Raw genomic sequence first — 23,594 nt, forward strand, 5'->3', positions numbered from 1 at the left:
ATTTACAGAGCTTTTCATCTAAAAACTGCAGGCTACACATGGAACATTTTCCAGGATAGATCACATACTAGGCCATAATACAAGCCTTAATAAATTCAGGAAGATTGAAATTATATCAAGGATATTTTCTGACCACAATGGCATGAAACTAGAAATCAACTACAGGGAAAAACAAAACTGTATAAAGCACAAATACGTGGAGATTAAAAAAAAAAAAAGCGCTTCTAAAAATACCAGTGGATCAAAGAGGAAATCAAACACTACTATGAGACAAATGAAAAGGAAAACACAACCTTACAAAATCTATGAGATGCAGCAAAAGCAGTCATAAGAGGAAAGTTCATAGCTATACAAGGCTACCTCAAGAAGCAGGAAAAATCCCAAATAAGCACTCTAAGTTTATACCTTAAGAAATTTTAAAAAGAAGAACAAACAAAACCCAAAGTAAGTAGAAGGAAGGAAATAAGATCAGAGTAGAAATAAATGAAATAGAAAACAGAAAAACAATAGAAAAGATTAATGAAACTAAGAGCTGGTTCTTTCAAAGGATAAATAAAATTGACAAGTCTCTAGCAAGACTCATCAAGTAAAAAAGAAAACACAAATAATTAAAATCTGAAATGAAAGAGGAGCGACTACAATTGACACTGCAGAAATACAAAGGATCATTAAAGAATACTATGAACAATTATATGCCAACAAATTCGACAATCTAAAAGAAATGGATAAATTTCTCAAAACCAACAACCTTCCAAGATTAAACCAGGAAGAAACAGAATCTGAACAGATCAATTAGTAGCAATGAAATTCAAGCAGTAATAATAAATAAAAAATCCCAACAGACAGAAGCCCAGGACCAGATGGCTTCACAGGTAAATTCTACCAAACATTTGAAGAAGAATTAGTACCAATCCTTCTCAAACTATTCCAAAAAACTGAGGAGGAAGGAACACTTCCAAACTCATTCTATAAAGCCAGAATTATCTTGATACCAAAACCAAACAAAGACACTGCAAAGAAAGAGAATTACAAGCCAATATCCCCAATGAACACAGATGCCAAAATTCTCAACAAAACACTAGCAAATGGAATTCAACAGTACATTAAAAGGATTACACACTGTGATCAAGTGGGATTTATATTAGGGATGCAAAGGTGGTTCAACCTCCACAAAACAAGGTGATTCATCACATCAACAAAACCAAGGATAAAAATGACATGATTACCTCAATAGATGTAGAAAAAGCATTTGACAAAATTCAACATCCATTTATGATAAAAACTCTCAACAAAGTGGGTATAGCAGGAACATATCTCAACTCGAAAGGCTACATACGACAAGTCCACATCTAACGTCATAGTTAATGGTGAAAAGATGAAAGCTTTTCCCCTAAGATCAGGAACAAGACAGATGACCACTTTCACCACTCATATTCAACATAGTACTAGAAGTCCTAGATAGAGCAATCAACAAGAAAAACAAATAAAAGGCATCCAAATAGGATAGAAAGAAGTAAAACTGTCACTATTTGCAGATGATGTAGTACTATATATAGAAAACCCTAAAGAATCCACCCAAAATAAATAGAATTAATAAAAGAGTTCAGTAAAGTAGAATACAAAATTAATATACAGAAATATGTCACATTCCTATACACTAATAATAAACAATCAGGAGAAATGAAGAAAACAATCCCATTTACAATTGCATCAAAAAGAATAAAATACCCAGGAATAAACAATCAAGGAGGTGAAATACTTGTACTCTGAAAACTATAAGACACTGAAAAAAGAAATTGAAGAGGACACAAATAAATGAAAGATATACTGTGCTCATGGATCAAAACAATTAATATTGTTAAGATGAGCACACTACTCAAAGCAATTTACAGATTCAATGCAATTCCTATCAAAATACCAACAGCATTTTTCTCAGAACTAGAACAAATACTTCTAAAATTGACATGGAACCATAGCAACCTTGAGAAAGAAGAATAAAGGGGGAGGTATCATATTCTCTGATATCAAACTATACTACAAAGTTATTATCAAAACAGTATGGTACTGTCATAAAAACAGACATATAGACCAATGGAACAGAATAGAAAGCCTAGCAACAAACCCTTGCTTATATGGTCAACTAATCTATGACAAAAGAGGTAAAAATATACACTACAGTCACAACAGTCTCTTAAACAAATGAGGTTGGGAAAACTGGATAAAATGCAACCCCTTCCCGCCGAAATCGGACCACGCTCTTACACCATATACAAAAAAAAACAAAACAAACAAACAAAAAAACACCTCAAAATGGGTTAAAGACTTAAATGTAAGGCCTGAAACTATAAAACCTAGAAGAAAACCTAAGAAGTAAACTATTTCACATCGGTCTGAGTAATATCCTTTTGGATATGTCCCCTCAAGCAAGGGAAACAAAAGCAAAAATAAATAAATGGGACTATATCAAACTAAACAACTTCTGTACAGCATAGGAAATCTTCAACAAAACAAATAGATAACAACCAAATGGGAGAAGATATTTGCAAATACCTCCAATAAGGGGTCAATATCCAAAATACATAAGAAACTCATATAACTCAATAACAAAAAAAGAAACTGTACAATCCAATCAACAAATAGGCAGAGGACATGAAAAGACATTTCTCCAAAGAAGACATACAGATGACCATCAGACATGAAAAGATGCTCAATATCAATTATCATCAGGGATATGCAAATCAAAGTTGTTGAGAATGTGTAGAAAAGGGAACACTTGTGCACTGTTGGTGGGACTGCAAACTGGTGCAGCCCCTATGCAAAACAGTATAGAGATTCCTCAAAAAACTAAAAACAGATATACCATACAACCCAGCAATTCCACTTCCGGAAATTTATCTGAGGAAATCCAAAATCCTAATTTGAAAAGATACACGCACTGCTATGTTACTACAGCATTATATACAATAGCCAAGATGTGGAAGCAACCTAGGTGTCACTGATAGATGAATGAAAAAATATGTGGCATGCATATCTATCTATCTATCTATCTATCTATCTATCTATCTATCTACACACACACACACACACACACACACACACACACACACACACATACACACACACACAGAGGAATATTACACAGCAACAGTTTCACTTACATTTGAAATCTAAAAACAAAACAAATAAGTAACAGACTCATAGAAACAGACCAAAGGGATGGTTATTAGAAGGGGAGGGGGTGACATGGATAAATAGAGGAAGGGGAATATAGTCAATAATATTGTGACAAGTTTACACAGTGAAAAATGATTATGAAAATTAGTAGGGAGATCACATTGTAAGGTGTAAAAATGTCAACTCACTATATTGCACACCTGAAATGAACATAATATTGTATACCAACTATACTTAAATAATAAATTAAAAAAATGAGATTATTAACTCCAGGATACACAAAAAGTTAAGTAAGAAAGGAAATGGAATCATATCATACTATATGGCTCAGCTGTTAAATATTTACATAATCATAACAATGTAAACATTACATAATCATTTAATCAAACCATGTGATAACCATTTGTAAAGACAGAGGTGAGGAAGAGTGCATGGGTGGCTATATTCCCATCTTTTATAGGGGGAAGTCAATTGATAATGTTCAAAATTTTAAATTAACATGATTGTATTACCAACTCTTACCTAGAAACACTGAGGTAAATGTCAGAAGAAATAGCGTGAAGAACGTAAAGTATAAGCCTAGGGAACAGGGGAGAAGGGAGTAGAGCAGGAGATTGCCTTTATTTTTCTGAGTATTGTACTATTTGACTTTAAAAAAATGACAGACATGCATTTGTTTGACATAAATAAAAATTAAGTTTTAAAAAAGTAAAATAAGACTGTGGTAGTAAAAAGGAAATAAAACCTCTATTGGTAACTCAAGTTATTATTTTGGAAGGAACCGCTACCCTAAATCATTTAGTATAAACACTTCTTTTGCTTTTACTCTGAAAATTTAGGGGATCTGGTGACAAAAATGCATTAGTGCTCTAGGGATTTTTTTGTTTTGTTTTTTTATCCTCACCCAAGGACATTTTTCCATTTTTTGTTCAGGTAGAGTGGGAGGGAGAGAGAGGAACAGAGAGACAGAGAGAAACATCGATGTGAAAGGAACACATCGAGTGGCTGCCACCCGCACAACCGACCAGGGCCGGGGACAAACCGCAACCGAGGTATGTGCCCTTAGCGGGAACCGAACCCGGGTCTCTCAGGACCGCAGGCCGACGCTCTAACCACTGAACCAAATTGGCCAGGGCTCTAGGGATTTCTTGATACTAGCATACAGGACTTTGGGGTTAGAGCTGGATGGGAAGACAATGCACTCTTTCTCCTACCAGTCCTGTTAACATCCCTTTGTGGATGAGAGACACTGCGCTACAAGGAAAAATAAGGTCTGGAGCAAGCGTAACCTTGTAGATAACCTGAAAGCCAAAGACTTGTCTTGAAGTAAAGGTAAATCCTCTTAATTCAAGGGTCACTTAGAACTAACACTAGAAAAAACAAGTTCAGCCATTTGCCACGTCATGAGATATCCACTACAAATCTCTTCATGATTGATACTCTAACTGAAACCACGTACCTTTCTCAGAATCCCAGCATAGTTATTAGAACAAAATTTCTCCAAGTAGAGACCATTTCTATTATAACATAGCAAACTATTTATTAAAACCTATTGTAGAAGGTAAGGTATTAAATTAAGTAAAACAAAATTACAGGTTCCCTATCCTGAATGTATTATTTTTTTAACCAACAGTACAACTCCAGTTGTACTGCACACATTATCAAAAATGGTGTGCCTGTTTTTTCCTTACAATTCAAGAGGGATGGTAGACCTTAACAAATGCTGGCTAGTAAAGATTTTACCTGGTACTGGAACTGAATGGGCTGCAACTGGCTGCCATCCTGAGTCATCTTCCTGGCTAGGGCCTCTTTCAATGCAAGGGCTTTATTCAACTCAACCAGCTCCTTAGACATCTGAGCTTGACGGAGAGCATGTTGAGTGGTGAAGCCATCAGAAGACCTGCTGATCTGTAGACTGCTTTCCACTTGCTGGAAAAGAACAGGATAATGATTTGTAAGAGAAACAAACAATTGGAGTTCCTCAGGCACTACCTTCATCAAATCTCACAGCCACTGCTCCCTTACTGGAACCTCTGTTCTTTGAAAACTGTGGCTTCTCATACATTCACTTTAAATATCTGAAATAAATTGAGCTAGCCTTTCTCCCTTCTCTCGCAAGCATCTTATTTCTTTTATCCTTTGACTCTTTTAAAGGGAACTAAGATTCTTGCCTTTTAAAATTTTTTTGTAGAAAAGCAAGCAGGGATTTATTGACTGCAGCAAAAACACACCTAGGACAGTGAAATGAGAAGGGCACAGAAGCAGCAACGGGAGCGCCTAGGCTGGGCTGCCTTGGCTCACTGGACGTCAGACAAGTGTGCCTTGGAGACAGGTTCAGGGGGTTAGCCCAGGACGAGCTGCCCCTGCCCATTGCTCCTTGGTTGCAAGTCTCATGGGATCCCTTGGAGTTTAGAAAAAACATTCCTGTGGGGGAAGGAGAGGGGAAAGAGAATAGCATGGGTGTTCTCCCTGGAGGGAGAGCGTCTTTTTTTTTTTTTTTTTTTAAATCCTCACTTGAGGACATGTTTTTATTTTTTTTTTAGAGAGAGAGGAAGGGAAAAAGAGTGCGAAACTAGATGTGAGAAACATCCGTCAATTGGCTCCCACACATGCTTCAACTAGGGGTCAAACCTGCAAATTTGGTATGTGCTCTGACCAGGAATTAAACCTGCAACCTCTTGGTGCATGGGACGATGCACCAACCGAGCCACCCGGCCACGGCTCTTGATCTTTTCTTCATTGGTCGGGCCAACATTTCTCACTTTTACCTTATTCTAAGGCGTCCTTAGAGGAGAGAGCGCTCTGGAAATGGCACTTTAGGAATGGCGGAAATGGAGAAGAGGTTTCATTTCTTCTCAAAAGAGCTGACCTCTGGCACCTCATTTATCTCTCATCTTTCAGAATATGAAAACTACCAACACACACTGGCTTTAGGGAGAAAAAGCTGTCTCAAGCAAACCACTGTCCAGCCTTCCATTTTTACTTTGCTCTATAACGTTTAGCCAACATATAATATATGTTATCTATTATTGCAACTTTAATACTCAAAATATTTTCCTTGGTTCTTTTAGCATCTAACCATCCCATTCATAGGAAAGTATGTTGAGAAAAATATTCTCTTCCATTTCTTCTCTAGTGCTTTTCTCGATCTTGCCATAATTTCCTAATTTGTTCCTTTGCTCATTTTTAAATGTTTTTATTTTAGTTTACTGATTTTTAGAGAGGAAGAGAGAGGCAGAGAGAGAAACATCCATGTGAGAGTGGAATGTTGATTGGCTGCCTCCTGCATGCCCTCTGATGGGGCATGTGCCTTGACTGGGAATCCATCCAAGGCCTATTGGTACATGAAACAATGCTCAATCCACTGAGCCACAGCGGCCGGGTACCCCCCACCCCCCATCATTTTAACTTGCTAGACAGTTGATGCAGAATACTAGCATCTAATAAGAAATCAGTAAGCCAGACTGCAAATATGGAAAGTGACATACCTGAGAAGCTCTGCCACCCATTACCAGTTACTATTAGAGATAGAGCCTATCTGAGTTAGAGATTTTACCAAGCTGAGATTATATACAAGATTTTTGGATTCCCAAGGCATTCTATGGAGGATGGCAGCAATCAGGGATTCTTTTCCTCAGCTGAGTGACAAATTATAGGCAATGGCTCAGTTAAAGCTCCTGGTTCAACACAAATGGGCCAATGACTTACAGCTTCAGGATCCACTGTAGCATCAATGGCTGCAGCCATGCAAGCAACAGTTTCATCCTGCAATGACAAATGACATTTCAGTTTAGAAAAAGATTCTGAAGTGAAGCTTACTAGTGGATTATATACTGGTTAATTTTTTTCAAGTGCATATAGAGACCATTTGAGATGCTGAATCCTTCTGTAGTCACATATACTCCAACAGCCAAATGTTTCCATTTCCCACCTCTCAAGAGACTGTCATCTTTATAAAGGTCGACTGTGTGCAGACAATAGGGTAGTGAAGGCAGGGGGGTATGGGAGAAGGGAGGAGAGAGTCAATGTGGGGAAAAAAAGGGGGAACATCTGTAATACTTTCAACCTCTGTAATACTTTCAACAATAAAGATAAATTAAAAGCCCTGGCCAGTTTGGCTCAGCGGTTAGAGCGTCGGCCTGCGGTCCGGAGAGACCCGGGTTCGGTTCCCGCTAAGGGCACGTACTTCGGTTGCAGTTTGTCCCCGGCCCTGGTTGGTCGTGCGGGTGGCAGCCACTCGATGTGTCCCTTCACGTCGATGTTTCTCTCTCTCTCCCTTCCTCTCTCTCCCTCCCACTCTATCTGTACAAAAAAGAAAAAATATCCTCGGGTGAGGATAAAAAAAAAAAAAAAAAAAAAAAAAAAAAAAAAAAAGATAAATTAAAAAAAATAAAGGTCAATTGCGCAGTCTTCGTAAAAAATAGTCATATGCCCTGGTGGGTGCTGCTCAGTGGTTAGAGCAGTGGTTCTCACCCTTCCTAATGCTGCAAGCCTTTAATACAGTTCCTCATGTTGTGGTGACCCCCAATCATAAAATTATTTTCATTTTTACTTCATAACTGCAATTTTGCTACTGTTAGGTCTTAGGCGACCCCTGTGAAAAGGTTGTTCAACTGCCAAAAGGGTCACAACCCACAGGTTGAGAACCGCTGGGTTAGAGCATCAGCCTGAGCACTAAAGGGTCACGGGTTCAATTCTTGGTCAAGGGCACATACCTGGGTTGCAGGTTCCATTCAAGAGTGGGAGGTAATTGCACCGGCCAGTTTGGCTCAGTGGTTGGAGCGTCAGCCCTCAGACCAAAGAGTTGCAGATTTGATTCCAGTCAAGGGCATGTATCCTCAGCTTTAGTTCGGTCCCCGGCTCTGGTAGAGGTCATGTGGAAGGTGGCCAATTGATGTATCTCTCTTGCATTGATGTTTCTCTCTCTCTTTCTCCCTCACACTCTACCTGAAGATGAATGGAAAAATATCCTCGGGTGAGGATTAAAAAAAAAAAATTCTGGCAGAATCCAGAATAAAAAAAAAAAGTGGGAGGTAACCAATTGATATTTCTCTCTCTCCCTCCCTCACGCTCTCTAAAAAAAATCGATGGAAAAAAATGTCCTTGGGTGAGGATTAACATAAATAAGTAAATAAATAAATAAAATAGGATCATGTGGCAACTTATACAGGGTGGGGCAAAAGTAGGTTTACAAGAAATAGACTTTATTCTTTTATTTTTAAATCTTCACCTGAGGATATTTTTCTATTTATCTTTGGATAGAGTGGGAGGGAGGGAGGGAGGGAGGGAAAGAGAGAAACATCAATGTGAGAGAGCCACATCGACTGGTTGCCTCCCTCACACATGACCCCAGACAGGGCCACGACTCCAACCAGGGCCAGGGATGAACTGCAACCGAGGTATGTGCCCTTGACTGGAATTGAACCTGAGACTCTTTTGGTCCTCGGGCCGATGCTCTAACCTCTGAGCCAAACCAGTCAGGGCCAGAGTTTATTCTTGTATTATTATTTATTGATTGCAGTATTTTCCATAGGAACAACTATAAACCTACTTTTGCCCCCCCCCCCATATTTATTGTAACCCTTTGATTAGCCGGAGGTCACTGGGTCAGAGTGAAACACTTAACCATTTTAATGGGCCAAAGTTTAAGCTAATTTATAGACTGCACTTTTTCCTTTTATGTTTAAAAAATTTTTTTTTTAATCCTCACCTTAGGACATGCTTGGAGAGGGGGAGGGGGAGGGGGAGGGAGAGAGAGAGAGAGAGAGAGAGAGAGAGAGAGAGAGAGAGAGACACACACACACACACACACTGATGTGAGAAACATTGATCAGTTGCATCCTGTGTGTCCCCTGCCTGGGATCCAGACTGAAACCTGGGCACGTGGCCTGACCAGGAATCGCACTAGGACCTCTCAGTCCATGGGACGATGCTCAACCACTGAGCCACACCAGCCAGGTGGGCCCAGTATCTTTATTTACTTATTTTTGTTGTTTTCTTTATTGATTTTAGAGAGATTCAGAAGGGAGAGGGAGAGAGAGAAACATCGATGAGACAGAACATCGACTGGCCCCCTCCTGCATGCCCCCCACTGGGGGTCGGGCCCACAACCTGGGCATGTGTCCTGACCGGGAATCAAACCAGTGATCTCTTGGTGCATGGGTCGATGCTCAACCACTGAGCCACAGTGGCTGGGCCCAGTATCTTTAATATATAGGTCTAGCCAGTCTTCATGGACATACCATCCTAAGAACTGACATATCAAATAAAGGCAATGCAGCAGAAAAATAAACAGAATAAAGAGTTATTTTTTATTTTAGTTTATAGTCAGTCAAGGTAGCAAGAGCCTACCCTACAAGAAAATAAATGCCATGGTAGATATCCCAGAAAAATGTGCCCATGAAATCAGACAAAAATATACCGCAGTGTCTGTCCCCCTTATACATCAGAACAGCTATATATCATATGCAGCTACTCCAGGTAGTGGAGGGGAACGGTAGGCACCAATTCCTCCCAGAGAAGAGCAAATTCCTTTTTTGGGCATTGGAACACCACCTAGAAGGGAAATCTAAAACCACTTATTAGGGTGAATTAGTTCATAGGCTATCACATGAGCAAGCTGAGTTCTTCTGGTGAAATTCAGGCTTTCTCTGGCATTGCAGCACATGGATTACCACTTTCCTTTGAGTGTTCCTGCAAAGCCCTGGGAAGAAAGGACTACTTCCAGGAAATCACACAATTGAGGAGGCCATAGGTGAAAGAGCTACTGGCTCAAGAGCAAGGAAAGAATTTGGGGTCAGCCCGTGCACCAGCCCAGTGAAACATGACATGGTTGTTGAAACTTCCGTCTCAGTATCTTTAAGGTGAGGAGTGAAATGGCCCTTAGTAAGTGCTGTTTATAAAACATTTCCTTTATTCTGCCCAGAAATTCTCAACTAGTGAGATTCAAAGAGAATTCAAGGAAGCTCCAGTGTTCCCACATCCTTTCTCATCATGATTTACAATACTGGAAATTCTTGAAGAGCAAGACATACTAAATCCTTCTTAAGGGGGAAAAAAAAGAGCGCTTCAATTTATTATAGGTTAATAATTACCCTTTCTTCTTTCCCATGTTCTAAGTTTCAGTTAAAGGACTAGTTATAGGCCTAGTCTTGATTAGTAGGGCCGGTAACACTGGCTTTTGGAGACTTTTCCTAGTACCTTCTAGAGAGTCAGGATCAAAGACTGGTTAATCCTTAAAGAAGATTTGCTTTTTCTGTGGGTTTACCTTGTGGCCCAATGAAATTTCACAATGCTAAGGTTTAAGCTTTGGTGACATGCCCTACATGAACATGGCAGGTTTCTGCCTTCACAATCCTAAATATAAATATGTGATAATAAAATGTATTGCACTCTAACAGCCTCTTTCTCCCTCATTCTAAGGCTACAACTGAGAACCTATTGTAAGGTAAAAAGACAAGATTTGCTGAAGGTGATGATCAGGGGAACAAAGCTAATGTCCAGTGAGATACATTAACCAGCAATACTGTTACTGGACATGCAAAAACACTTTTTATGGAACTAGTCTTGAAGTAGGGGATCAAAACAAAAAAAAATTGATTTTGTGGGAACTTAAAGGAAACACATGAATTTCCTCACAGGTAACTGCAACAAGGAGGTTTACTTGAATTATATTTGAAAGGAATAAATGGTCCAGTTTAGTGCTTAAGGCCCCAGGAAAAAGATCTAGGAACAATGGCTGCCTTCATAATTGAAAAGGGGTGTTCACCCATTACTTAAAATAAAAATAGTTTTAATTCACAGTGAAGTGCACAAGCTCTTACATTTGAAACATTTTGCTTGCACTGTAATGAGTCTTAACCTGTTAACCGAGCGGGACGTATAAATATGTCAAACGTTGCATACAGTAAAAAGGGAATTCCTCGGGAATTCCCCGGTTAACAGGTTAATATAAGTCACAGGACACGCTGTTGCACATTTCCAAAAAAAATATCGCTGGGAATGTCTCCAAACAATAGATACGGAGAACTGATTCAAGAGTCCAGCAGGAGCCATGGGTAAGCAGGTTTATTCTGCTTAACTGTGACAGTGGATGGAAGCCAGGGACTTTATCAGTTTGTGGCAATCTGTAGCACCCTCCTTCTGCATGTACCCAGTGCATTTTAGTGGCAGACACAGCGATTCTAGAGTTCCTCTGAGCCAGCCACCACTACCAACTTCCTCTATAGGCATGCCAGGCACCAGTCATATTGTCCCATCCTCACTGCCTTCTCTTGTTAACTAGGTTCCATGGGTGTCCCTTTTCACCTTTCCCATGCAACTTGAAGACCCATAAATGAGGTGGTGTGGCCACAAACAATGGTGCCCTGGATCACTCTTTTCTGCTCTTATAAGCTTTGGTTCCAGTAGGGTTCTGCAGCCTAGGCTATTTTAATTCTCAGGCAGCTCACACAAGGTTTTCATACATTAGATGTTACAGCTATAGTTAAGTGAATTATAGATGATGAAATATAACCTTGTGATAGCCATGGTCTGGCATATACTCTATCCTTCAATCACATTGAAGGTCTTCCCATGTTCTCAACTTTCATACCTCTTTGCTTTTTTTTTAAAATGTTTTTCCTTTATTGATTTTAGAGAGAGGAAGGGAGAGGAAGAGAGAGATAGAACCATCAATTGGCTGCCTCCTGCATGCCCCCCATTGGGGATCAAGCCCACAACCTGGGCATGTGTCCTGACCGGAAATTGAACCAGTGACCTCTTGGTGCATGGGTTGATGCTCAACCACTGAGCCACACTGGTCAGACAGTACTCTTTGCTTTTGCATATACCTTTTCCTCTCTATAGATTGTCCTTTCCACTTTGTGTGTGTGGCAATCTCTTATTCCAGTGGTTCTCAACCTGTGGGTCGCGACACCTTTGGGGGTCGAACGACACTTTCACAGAGGTCGCCTAAGACATAACAGTAGCAAAATTACAGTTATGAAGGTGGGGGGGGGTGGATGAGATAAACCAAAGAATTTAAATGCATGTAAGCGTAACTAATGGACATAGACAACAGTGCTGGGGGAGTGGGGGTGTGGGATGGGGAGGAGGGTGCCTATGGGGGAAAAAGAAGAAACATTTGTAACAAAAATAAATTAATAAAAATTAAAAAAAAGAAAAAGAAATTAAAAAAAAGAGATGAATGAAAGCAATGTGCCCATTTATACTGTCCCTACTTGGCTTACCGATATCTGGGTAATCAGTTGCTGCAGGTTACAAATGATCTCTACATTTTCTTTTAATTCCTGGTCTTCCAAACTCTCCACTAGCTTTTGAAGATCCACTTTGCAGCTGAGAATCCAAGCAAAGGAACCCAAGAGTTAATCACACTGAGAATCTACGGTAATATATTCGGTGGTATAAGGTCAGTAACAACTGTGTGATTGGAAACTTACGCCGCATGCTGCTTGAGCTCCTCTAGCTTGGCATACATTTTCTCATTCGCTTGTTCTGTCTGCAACAAAGACCCAGAAGATCATCAGTGGCAGTGCCTGACGGCTCACTTAATCATGCCTTCTCTCCTACATCTATGGATTAAAACCTAGGTAGAGAGGCTGCCTCCTTTGCTGTAATAGAGGACTTAGTGGGCTTTGGTTATTTTGTGGGAAATGTGTTTTTTAACAGTCATGGAAATTAGCCCTTCAGTCAACATGAAGTCCTAAAAATAGCATCCAAGCAGCTGGATCTTGTGCTTGTCATGAAGTTCAGACTCTGGGGTGGAGTGTGAAGCCTCAATTCCATAGGGAACTTTGCAACTGCGGGAGAATGCAATAGGTCCTGGCATGCTACCCCTGCTGTTCCCTAGTCCCAGCAAAGGGACACTGAGAACATAAAAGGGCCTCGCACTGCATATGAGCTGAGTTTTTCACTAACTGATATGGTAGACTAGTTGCAACAAAAGAAAGAAAAAGGGTGAAGCACGAGAATGATGGCAGAGAAGAAATGGCAGAGGCAGCTACGTTTTGGGAAGGGTGATTGATAGTTTGTTTTATTCCAATCACAGTATCTGTAACATGCTAGATGCTGCAACAGATTTGGAAAAACAGTTTATATTGGACAAAAATGTGTGCTTGTTATGAAGTTCTGATAGGACGTCCAACAATAAGCCTATTGGGCAGTCACCGTGACAACCTTATAAAGGTCAGACGGGTATGTGGCTAGAATGGCAAGTACTGTCTCTGACATCTGCCACAGTCACATACATGAGACACATCTAGAATTACTTCAAAGGCATAAAATGCGAAATGGAGACAGAAAACTGTATATAAAAATCCCCCAGATCCCATTTTAATTCTTCTGTTAATAATGGACAATAAAATAGACATAGAATTTGGCCCCCTTTAAAGAAATCTTTAAGCAGCTTACCCTTCCTTGATAAGAGAGCACACTGATGCGTGAAGGCGTATAAATTCCAGATGTTCAATTACATTTTGGTGGAAACTCATTTTTGCTTCTGGCAATAGTTGTGCTAGCAAAGATTGAGTTGTATTTAGACTAGTAGAAAAACGTTATTGACAGAGCCAGCACGCACTGATCCAGGAGGTTACATCAGACAGAGAGTAGTAGGGTATGGAACTGGTGCGATCCGTTAAACAGTGCCCCACTATTGGAAATTAACCATATGTGAAAGGAATGAAAATCAATTTCCCAGCCATTCTATCTCACGGTAACTGTTAGGATGGGATATGAAACGTGACAGTGTTAGGGGAAGGGAGACAGAGAGGAAATAAAATCTTATTGAGGGAACAGTTACTCGGTATTATGGATAAAGATTAGGCAGGACTTAAGGTGATGGAGGGACCCAGTTCTTTCCCCTCTGGTATTTTAGAACAAATTTATTTTAAAATGGGATTTGTGTAGATTCTTTGTGGTGGATAAATAGGTGTTCACTGTAGAATTCTTTTAACTTTTCTATATGTTTGAATATAAGCCCATGTATTTACCTCAGAGGGGCTCCTTGGAGGATATAGTAATACCATCCATTTCTTCCTACATAACTTGCCTCTCATAATGAGAAACATGTTACTAAAGCTAGTAAATGTCCAGATTACTAGCAGTGCAGTCTTAGGGCCTCACCAAAATGATCCTCTCCAACATCTGGGCTGTCTGACCAACTGCCTCATTCAGACCACGACTTAATTTTTCGTTCTCCTCTACCAGGGACTGATTCTTCTCCATCAAAGATTGTAGATTCTCTGATGGTTCCACACTAAAACAAAGAAAGTAACATTTAAAAAATACACGATTGATAATACCTAAATCAAAGGTGGATTAGCCCTGGCCGGTTTGGCTCAGCGGTTAGAGCGTCAGCCTGCGGTCCAGAGAGACCCAGGTTCAGTTCCCGCTAAGGGCTTGTACTTAGGTTGCAGTTTGTCCCTGGCTCTGGTTGGTCGTGAGGGTGGCAGCCATTCGATGTGTCCCTTTCACGTCGATGTTTCTCTCTCTCTCTCTTCCTCTCTCTCCCTCCCACTCTATCTGTACAAAAAAAAAAAAAAAAAAAAGGTGGATTAAAAATATATCACAAAGGCCTTTTGGGAGGGGCAGTTGGTTTAAAATTACCCCCAAAAGTCTGGAAAAGAGGTGTCTATTCCATTCTATTCTCTCAGTCAGGTAGTATATTGTATTAATAAGAAACCTATGCCTGAAATACTTACTTATTTTATTTACTTATTTTTATTGAGTTTATATGGGTGACATTGGTTAATGAAATTATGTAAGTTTTAGGTGTACAATTCTATAATACACCATCTGTATATTGCATTGCATGTTCACCACCCCAAGTCAAGCCTCCCTCCATCACCATTTACCCCCCCTTTACCCTCTTCTACCTCCCTCTACCCCTCTTTTCCCTCTGGCAATCACCATACTGCTGTCTGTGCCCATGAGGTTTTTTTTTTTTTTTTTTTTACTTAATCCCTGTACCCTTTTCACCCCTCCCCTCTGACAGCTGTCAGTCTGTTCTCTGTATCTAGAAATCTGTTTCTATTTTGCTTGTAAGTTTGTTTTGTTCATTAGATTCCACACGTGAGATCATGATTGGAAGGGCAGTAATGATTCAGGGCCACATGTGGGTGAAACAGGAACGATCAACCTCCATTCCTGGCTCTCGGTTTAGGACTCTTTATTTGGGCCACATAGGTAAGAAGTGAGGGCTAATTGTGGCTACGACACATGTTCTCTCCTTCTTCCCACTCTCAGTCTCTCAGTAGAGATTAGGGAAGCAGGGAAGGAGTACAGAGGAGATAGGGTCTGAGTTTAAGCTCGTAAACATAAGTCAATTACCTATTTACTGTATTGTTTAGGGAAATAGCATTTAAGTCAGAAAGTTTAAATGATGAAGAGTGGCCACTAAGAGCACATTTCACAATTCTCCGTGAATACGTGCTCCCTTCTGAGAGCTTGCCTTGCTTACAACTCATGACTCATAGCCCTCTCCTGTTCATTTGTCTATCCGTTTTAAATTGTATAGAGTGGGTGGAGACAACAATAACTTTCATTTCAAATAAGAGTAGAAGGGAGGGGCAGGAATAATTTGAAGGATACATATAAATAAGAACCTTTGGACTTTATGCAGATTACTTGATAGTGGTCCCAGACTAATGAAACAGACCATTAAGAAGTATAGTTTTGGCCCAGCCAGTGTGGCTCAGTTGGTTGGGGGTCGTCCCATGCACCAGGCACATGCCCGGGCTGCAGAATCGATTCCCAGTGGGGGCGTACAAGAGGCAGCCTATCAACATTTCTCTCTCATTGACGTTTCTATATCTCTCTCCCTCTCCCTTCCTCTCTCTGAAATCAACAAAAACATATACATTTAAAAAAGTATAGTTTTGGGGGTTTTGCCACTGGAATTAACTGTTCAAAACACTGAAAAATTGGACTGTTGAAAAAAGATCAGAAGAAATATGAAGATTTGATTTTAAAGAGACTGAAGGGAAACATTAATAGCTGTCAAGGCTATCATAAAGAGGAAAGAAGGACAGGAAACAGCTGTTCTCAATCTCAATAAAGGCTAAAAAAGGATCACAGGAACACATGCCTTCTCACCCTGGTTAAGACCTCCATAAATTCCTTTCTTTTTAAAATCCTCACCCAAGGATATGTTTTTATTGATTTGTAGAGAGAGAGAAACATTAATGAAAGAGGAAAACATTGATTGTTTACCTCCCAAATGCGCCCTGACCAGGGATTGAACCCACAACATAGGCATGTGCCCTGACTGGGAATTGAACTCCAAACCTTTTGGTGTATGAGATTATGCTCCAACCAACTAAGCCACCTGGCAAGGGCGAGACCTCCATGAATTCTTATGCAACATCTTTACCAAAAAATTAATAGCAAGGGCACACCATAAAGTCTTATATTATACTGTTGAGAATTTACTAAGACTCTTTTGAAGGAATATTCAATTAAAATGTGGATTATAAAAATAAACTATCAGTAAATTTATTGTGATTTTATTTATTTATTTTTTTGTTAATCCTCACCCAAGCATATTTTTTCCATTGATTTTTAGACAGTGGAGGAAGGGAGGGGAGGAGGGGTGGGGAGAGACAGAAAGAAACATTGATGTGAGAGGAACACATCTATTGGTTGCCTCCAGCACACACCCAGACTGGGGCTGGGGCTGGAGCCTGCAACCCAGGTATGTGCCCTTGACCAGTAATTGGACCTGCGACCCTTTGGTCTGAGGGCCAAGGGTCTATTCACTAAGCCACACTAGCCAGGGCAAATTTAGTGTTATTTTAGATTGCTCTGATATTTCCTTCTTTCCTTACGGTTATTAAACTGAAAACTTCCATGCATCATTCATGAAAGTTGACAAGCTCCAGAGTAATATTTACTAAAGTATAGTTGACATAAAATATATTAATTTCAGATGTATAATGTGATTCGATATTTATGTAGCTTACAAAGTAAGCACCACATTAAGTCTAGTAACCATCTGCCATCATACAAAGTTTTTTTTATCCTCACCTGAGGATATTTTTCCATTTATCTTCAGATAGAGTGGGAGGGATTGAGAGAGACAGAAACAACTCTCACATCGACTGGTTACCTCCTGCATGACCCCAACCAGGGCTGGGGACAAACTGTAACCGAGGCACATGCCCTTGACTGGAATTATACCCGCAACTCATTGGTCTGTGGGCCGACACTCTAACCACTGAGCAAAATCAGACAGGGCTGTCACCATACAAAGTTTTTATAATATGATTGACTATGTTCCCTTATCCTATACATTATGTCCTATGACTTATTTATTTCATAAGTGGAAGTATATACTTCTATTTTTTTAAATATTTTATTTTTTTATTTTTTAGAGAGGAAGGGAGAGAAACATGGATGTGAGAGAGTTATATTGATTGGCTGCCTCCTACACACTCACTACTGGAGATCCAGCCCGAAATCCGGGCATCGAACTGGGACCTCTCAGTCCATGGGACAACACTCAATCCAGTGAGCCACACCGGCTGGGTAAAGTATGTACTTCTTTTATTTTAAATAATTTTTTAATTGATTTGAGAGAGAGAGGAGAGGGAGAGAGAGACAGAAACACTGATGAGAGAAAACATCGATTGGCAGCCTCCTTCATGTCCCTCACTGGGGATCAGGCCCACAAACTGGGCATGTGCCCTGATAGGGAATCAAACCAGTGACCCCTTGGTGTATGGGTCGATGTTCAACCACTGAGCCACACCAGCTGGGCTGAAGTATGTCCTTCTTAATCCTCTTCTCCCTTTTCACCCATCCCCTCACTCCCAAAGCAATAATACTCTTAACTCAATAGTGTTTTTTTTCCCCTAACATTTCCAAGGTTTCTCTAAATGGGGAAAAATACAATGGAAAACCAATGTTTTCTTTTTCACATGCTATTTAATTGCCAGTGCTAGGAATTCAAGTTAGCTGAGCATGTGCAAATTGGCAAACACTTGCAGAAAATCAGTATAAAAGCGTCAATGACACATATTCAAACAGGAAAAGAATAGAATCCAAGGACAAAAAGCAAAAAAATGTATATAAACTGTACATTTTGTTAAAAGCCTTATGAAACGTCTCTAAAAAATGTAAATATACATGTTTTAAGAAGGTAGTAGCATCTTTATTCCTCTGTAAAACATTGAACAATCAAGTTGAATTGTTTGATTTATCAACTGTTTCTTAGACCTGATTACTCTTGCAGCTGTAAGTATATCCTAGGTCGTTGGAAGTCTGGAATGGTTTTCATTAGTCCGGTGTTACATGAAATAGATCTGTGCTAAATTGAAAGAAAAAGAAGATGGGCCAATTGGTCCTAAATCAAGTATACTAGAATAGGTCTTTTAGAGACCCCAGCTTTCCTCAGTTTCTTTATCCAACATTCTTAAAATATTATCAAGGAAACCAAGATTAAACTACCAAAAGGAAGAGAATTACAAAGACAAAGGTGGTCATCTCTGGGTGACAAAATTATGGCAATTTAAACATTACTTTTAGCCCAGCTGGTGTGGCTCAGTGGATTGAACAGCGTCTCATGAAATGAGAGGTCCTGGTTCAATTCCCGGTCAGGACACATGCCTGGAATGTGGGCTCAATTCGCAGTAGGATGCATGTAGGAGGTAGCTGATCAATGTATATCTCTCACATTGATATTTCTATCTCTCTCCTCCTTCCCCTCTCTCTAAAAAGTCAATAAAAACATTAAAGAAAAGATTTTTTTTATACTTTTCTAAATGTCCTACAAGAAGCAATGTATCACTTTTATAATCAGAAAAAAATGATTAGGAGTTACTAAAAATAAAGATAGGAAAAAAAATAGGCTCATACCATTCACAAGAATAAACTCCAAATGAAAAGTAAAACATGAAACCAACATAAGAACTAGAAGAAAACATTGGTGAATTCCTCTTTAACCTTGGTGTAGAAAAAGGTTTCTTAACTATGAATCAAAATCCAGAAGAATGTAAACAGTAGTCATATTGGAAAAGTTTGGCAGTTTCTTATAAAGTTAAACATATGACTCATCAAGTCGACTTCTAGGTAGCTACCCAATAAAAAACAGACGTTACCCTGGCTGGTGTGGCTCTGTGGTTAGAGCATTGACTCATACACTGAAGGGTTGCAGGATTGATTTCCAGTCAAGGATATGTACTTGGGTTGCAGGTTCGATCCCTGTCTCTCTCACATTGATGTTTCTCTCTCTCCACCCACCCACCCCCTGCTTCCTCCCCTTCCAATATATCTAAAATCAATGGAAAAATATCCTCAGGTGAGGATTAACAACAACAAAAAAGATTGATGAACCTTTTACTACATAAAAATTAAAAAATTTTGCATGACAAACACCATAAAAAAGTATAAGACAATACACTTGAAGAAAATATTTGTAATACACTACAAACAAAGGACTAATATCACTAATATATAAAAAACTTAAAAATAAGGGCTGCCCTGGCTGGTTTGGCTCAGCGGTTGGAGCGTTGGCCCGCGGTCCAGAGAGACCCGGGTTCAGTTCCCGCTAAGGGCACATACCTTGGTTGCAGTTTGTCTCTGGCCCCGGTTGGGGTTGTGCAGGAGGCAGCCACTTGATGTGTCCCTTTCACATCGATGTTTCTCTCCCCCCAGCCCCCGCCTCTATCTGAACAAAAATATCCTTGGGTGACAATTAAAAAAAAGGGGGCCAAAATTAGGCTGACTATTATGCAGACACTATGGAAAACAGTATTGTGGTTTAATTTAAACATTTTAAATAGAATTACTATGTGATCCAGTTATTCTGCTTTTGGGTACATATCCAAAGGAATCAAAAGCAGGGTCTTAAAGAGATTATCTGCACACCTATGTTAACAGATGTTTCTCCCTCACATTGATGTTTCTCTCTCTCCCTCTTCCTTCCTCTCTCTAAAAACCAATAAAACATTTTTAAAAAACAACCATCAAGATGTAGAGGGGACCCAAAATGGAATATAAACAGTGACTATAGGAAACAGTACATGGCCTGAATACTCAAGTCCAAAGACAAAAAGAATTGTACATTATGCTGTAATCTAGTTCATACAAGTGTTTCTCACAGGGGTATGGGCTAGCAATTCTGAAACTACTTTATGTGTATTCTTGAACTGAGAAAGTAAGTAAATAGACTGCAGGTGATGACAGCGGGTTTCTCACTGTTGGAGAAAGAAGTCTATAAGTAAGAAGGCTAAAATGAACCCTGTAGTGTTGGACTAGAATCAAAGGTATTGATATAAAATCATAGTTTTTAATACACAGGGTGAGGGGCTAAAACAGGTATACAGTTGTTCATATGGAAAATAATGAAATAATTAATAAAGAAACTCTGTTTCACATACAACTGTAAACCTACTTTTGCCTCACCCTGTATATACAGGTACATAGATGTGAAAATATAGATATGAGTGTATGTGTGAGTTACTATACACACAGATATTTCCTAGCGTTACTCACTGAGGAGGCCTAGAAGTAGTGACACCCCAGTAACAATGAGCACGCCTAAGTGGCCAGATCTGGTTGATTCCAGAAGTGGGATGGCAAAAATATAAGACAGGTATGAAACATTTTGTGGAAATGCTCAAAAAGTTGAGGGCATGTTAGAGAGCATAAGAGCCACCCTAAAGGAGCTCCTAGTGGACAAAGCAGGAACAATGTGAGCAATAAAACAAATAATAAGCCTTGGCAGGTATGGCTCAGTGGATAGAGCGTCAGCCTGCACGCCCAAGCGTTGCAGGTTCTATTCCAAGTCATGGGCATGTACCTGGGTTGCAGGCTTGATCCTTGGCCTCACAAACGCGGGAGGCAACCAACTGATGATGTGTCTCTCTCACATTGGTTTCTTTCTCCCCCTCCCACTCTCCCTCCCTTTCACTCTCTCTAAAAATCAATGGAAAAAATATCCTTGGGTGAGGATTAATAAAAACAAACAAACAAACAAATAATGAATACCCATGAGTCTATATGGATATAAATTAAAAAATCAAATGAATCAATGGGAGAGCAGAGACAGCTCTTCCTCATAGCAGAATTCCAATTAATAAACTTCCAAGGCCAGAACCCATGTTCTTCCTATTACCTCAGGCTGCCTCAAAGCTAAGTAGCTAAGTCCAAAACAGTCACCAAGTGTGGTAAGATCCCTACTTCAACACCAGTGCTACCAGAAACTTGAATATATCAGAAAAACAACCATCAGGAGAAACAGCCTCTGCTAGAATATACATTTAAAATTAATCTTTGACTCTTACTTTATAGATCCAGGCAGGGTACCTCCATGGGCTTGTAACAACAAGACCTTTAGCTGTTGTACCTGGAAAATGCAAAACAAAACAAAAAAATAGTCATCAATCAAAGCTCCTTATCCCTTTATCAGCAGTAGGGTGATTTTACTCAATACATAGGAAATCTAAGGCATATCTTAGGTATTACAGAGAGCATCAGGGTTGATGATTCAATAATAAAAGGACAATCAGCATTACATGAATAGCATTTAGCAGATGAGCTGTCCCTTTCACTTCAGTATTTTAACAACTTTTATTGAAATGTTTATTAAAAAAAAATCAAACTCAGCACTGGGCTAGGCAACCTGGAGGGGAATATGAGCATAAACTCCTGAGGTTTATTCTCGAGTTTGCAATCTAGTTGAGGAAGACAAGCCTAAGGCCTGAAATAGTAGTAGGAAATAATAAAAGACAGAAGACGCTAAGTCATCAAGTCTAGTTAAGTACTTTAGGGTTCTGAGAAGAAGCAATGAACAGAATCCCAAAACAGTCAAAAGGCGACCTCATGGGGATGGATTTTAAGTCAGGGTGCATGTGCAACTATCATCTCCATTCCCCAAGACAGAAGAGAAGCTGTTCTTCCTCCTACAACCAGTCTCCTCACTGCTTTGGATCCCAACTCTTCTTGCCTCCTGATGAATCTTCCTCTATTCATTATCCCTTCTCTCTTCTCTCTCTCTTTTTTTTTTAAAATTAATTAATTTATTTTTGTTACAGATGTTTCTCCTTTTCCCCCAACTGATTCTCCCCTCCCCCTCCCTCCCAACCCTGTCCCCAGCTTTGTTGTCCATGTCCACTGTTCATGCATACATGCATGTAAGTTCTGTGGTTTATCTCTCCCCCACCGCTCTCTCTTCTGGGGATTGTCAGTCTGTACCCCACTTCCATGTCTCTGGGGCTACCCCATTCCTCAGACTGCTATGTTCATTATATTCTACAAGTAAGTGAGATCATATGATACTTGGCTTTCTCTGTTTGGCTTGTTTCGCTTAGGATTATACTTTCCAGGTCCCTCCATGTTGTCTCAAAGAATAACAGATCTTTCTTTCTTACAGCTGCATAGTACTCCATTGTGTATATGTACCACTGCTTTTTTACCCATTCGTCTACTGATGGACATTTGGGCTGTTTCCAGATCTTAGCTATTGTAAATAGTGTTGCTACAAACACGGGGGTACATATATTCTTTCTGATTGGTGTTTCAGGCTTCTTAGGGTATATTCCCAGAAGTGGGATCACTGGGTCAACTGGGAATTCAATTTTTCATTTTTTTGAGGCAACACTATATTGTTTTCCATAGTGGCTGAACCAGTCTGCATTCCCACCAGCAGTGTACTAGAGTCCCCTTTTCTCCACACCCTCGCCAACACTTGTTGTTTGATGATTTGTTGATGGCGGCCATTCTGACAGGTGTGAGGTGATACCTCATTGTTGTTTTAATCTCTTCTCTATCTTTGACTTCTCCCTTTCTACAGGATACTTCCTAGTAAGATTAAAGCATGTTCAAGTCTCATCTATCTTTTTTTAATTAATTTTTTATTACAGATCCCCCCCCCACCACTGACACCCTCCTCCCTGCTCCCGACCCAAGTCTCACCTATCTTTAAAAATTTTTTTTTCCCCTTTATTGATTTTAGAGAGAGAGGAAATGAGAGGGAGAGAGAGATAGAAACATTGATGAGAGAGAACACCAAATGGCCGCCTCCTGCATGCCCCCCAATGGGGACCGGGGCCACCACCTGGGCATGTGTCCCGACCGGGAATGAAACTGGCGACCTCTGGGTCGGCACTCAACCACTGAGCCACACCGCTGGACAAGTCTCACCTCTCCTAAAACAAAAGCATGCTTCCCAATCCTATTTCCTCTCTCGTTTGCCCTAGTTCTCTCCTTCACAAAGTCTGAGAATAGTCTACACCTGTTGCCTCCATGTCCTTTTGCTCATCTCTCTGTCACTTGCCCCTCAACCTCAATATTGATTTCTGCCCACAGTATTCCACTGTTATAACTCTTGCTAAGGTCACCAATGAGCTGCATGTCACTACATCCCATGGGCATTTTTCAGTCTTCATTTTACCTGACTACTTCGTAGTATTTGGCTTTCCAGA

At 40.0% G+C, this 23,594-nt stretch overlaps 1 protein-coding gene across 5 annotated transcripts in view; it reads right to left on the reverse strand.

Annotated features, from left to right (window-relative positions):
- Positions 1-23,594, reverse strand: part of KIF4A (kinesin family member 4A) — a 100,632-nt gene that overhangs the window by 40,988 nt on the left and 36,050 nt on the right. For all 5 annotated transcript variants that reach the window (XM_036270686.1, XM_036270683.1, XM_036270682.1 and 2 more), the window contains 6 exons: positions 21,456-21,517; positions 14,296-14,428; positions 12,615-12,673; positions 12,405-12,510; positions 6,883-6,939; positions 4,918-5,103 (listed from right to left, as the gene is read on the reverse strand). In XM_036270686.1, the coding sequence (XP_036126579.1) occupies positions 4,918-5,103; positions 6,883-6,939; positions 12,405-12,510; positions 12,615-12,673; positions 14,296-14,428; positions 21,456-21,517 (603 nt within the window). The remainder of the gene's footprint in view (positions 1-4,917; positions 5,104-6,882; positions 6,940-12,404; positions 12,511-12,614; positions 12,674-14,295; positions 14,429-21,455; positions 21,518-23,594) is intronic.

This window comes from Molossus molossus, unplaced genomic scaffold (assembly GCF_014108415.1).
Source record: "Molossus molossus isolate mMolMol1 unplaced genomic scaffold, mMolMol1.p scaffold_m16_p_2, whole genome shotgun sequence".
In the NCBI taxonomy this organism is placed as follows: Eukaryota; Metazoa; Chordata; class Mammalia; order Chiroptera; family Molossidae; genus Molossus; species Molossus molossus.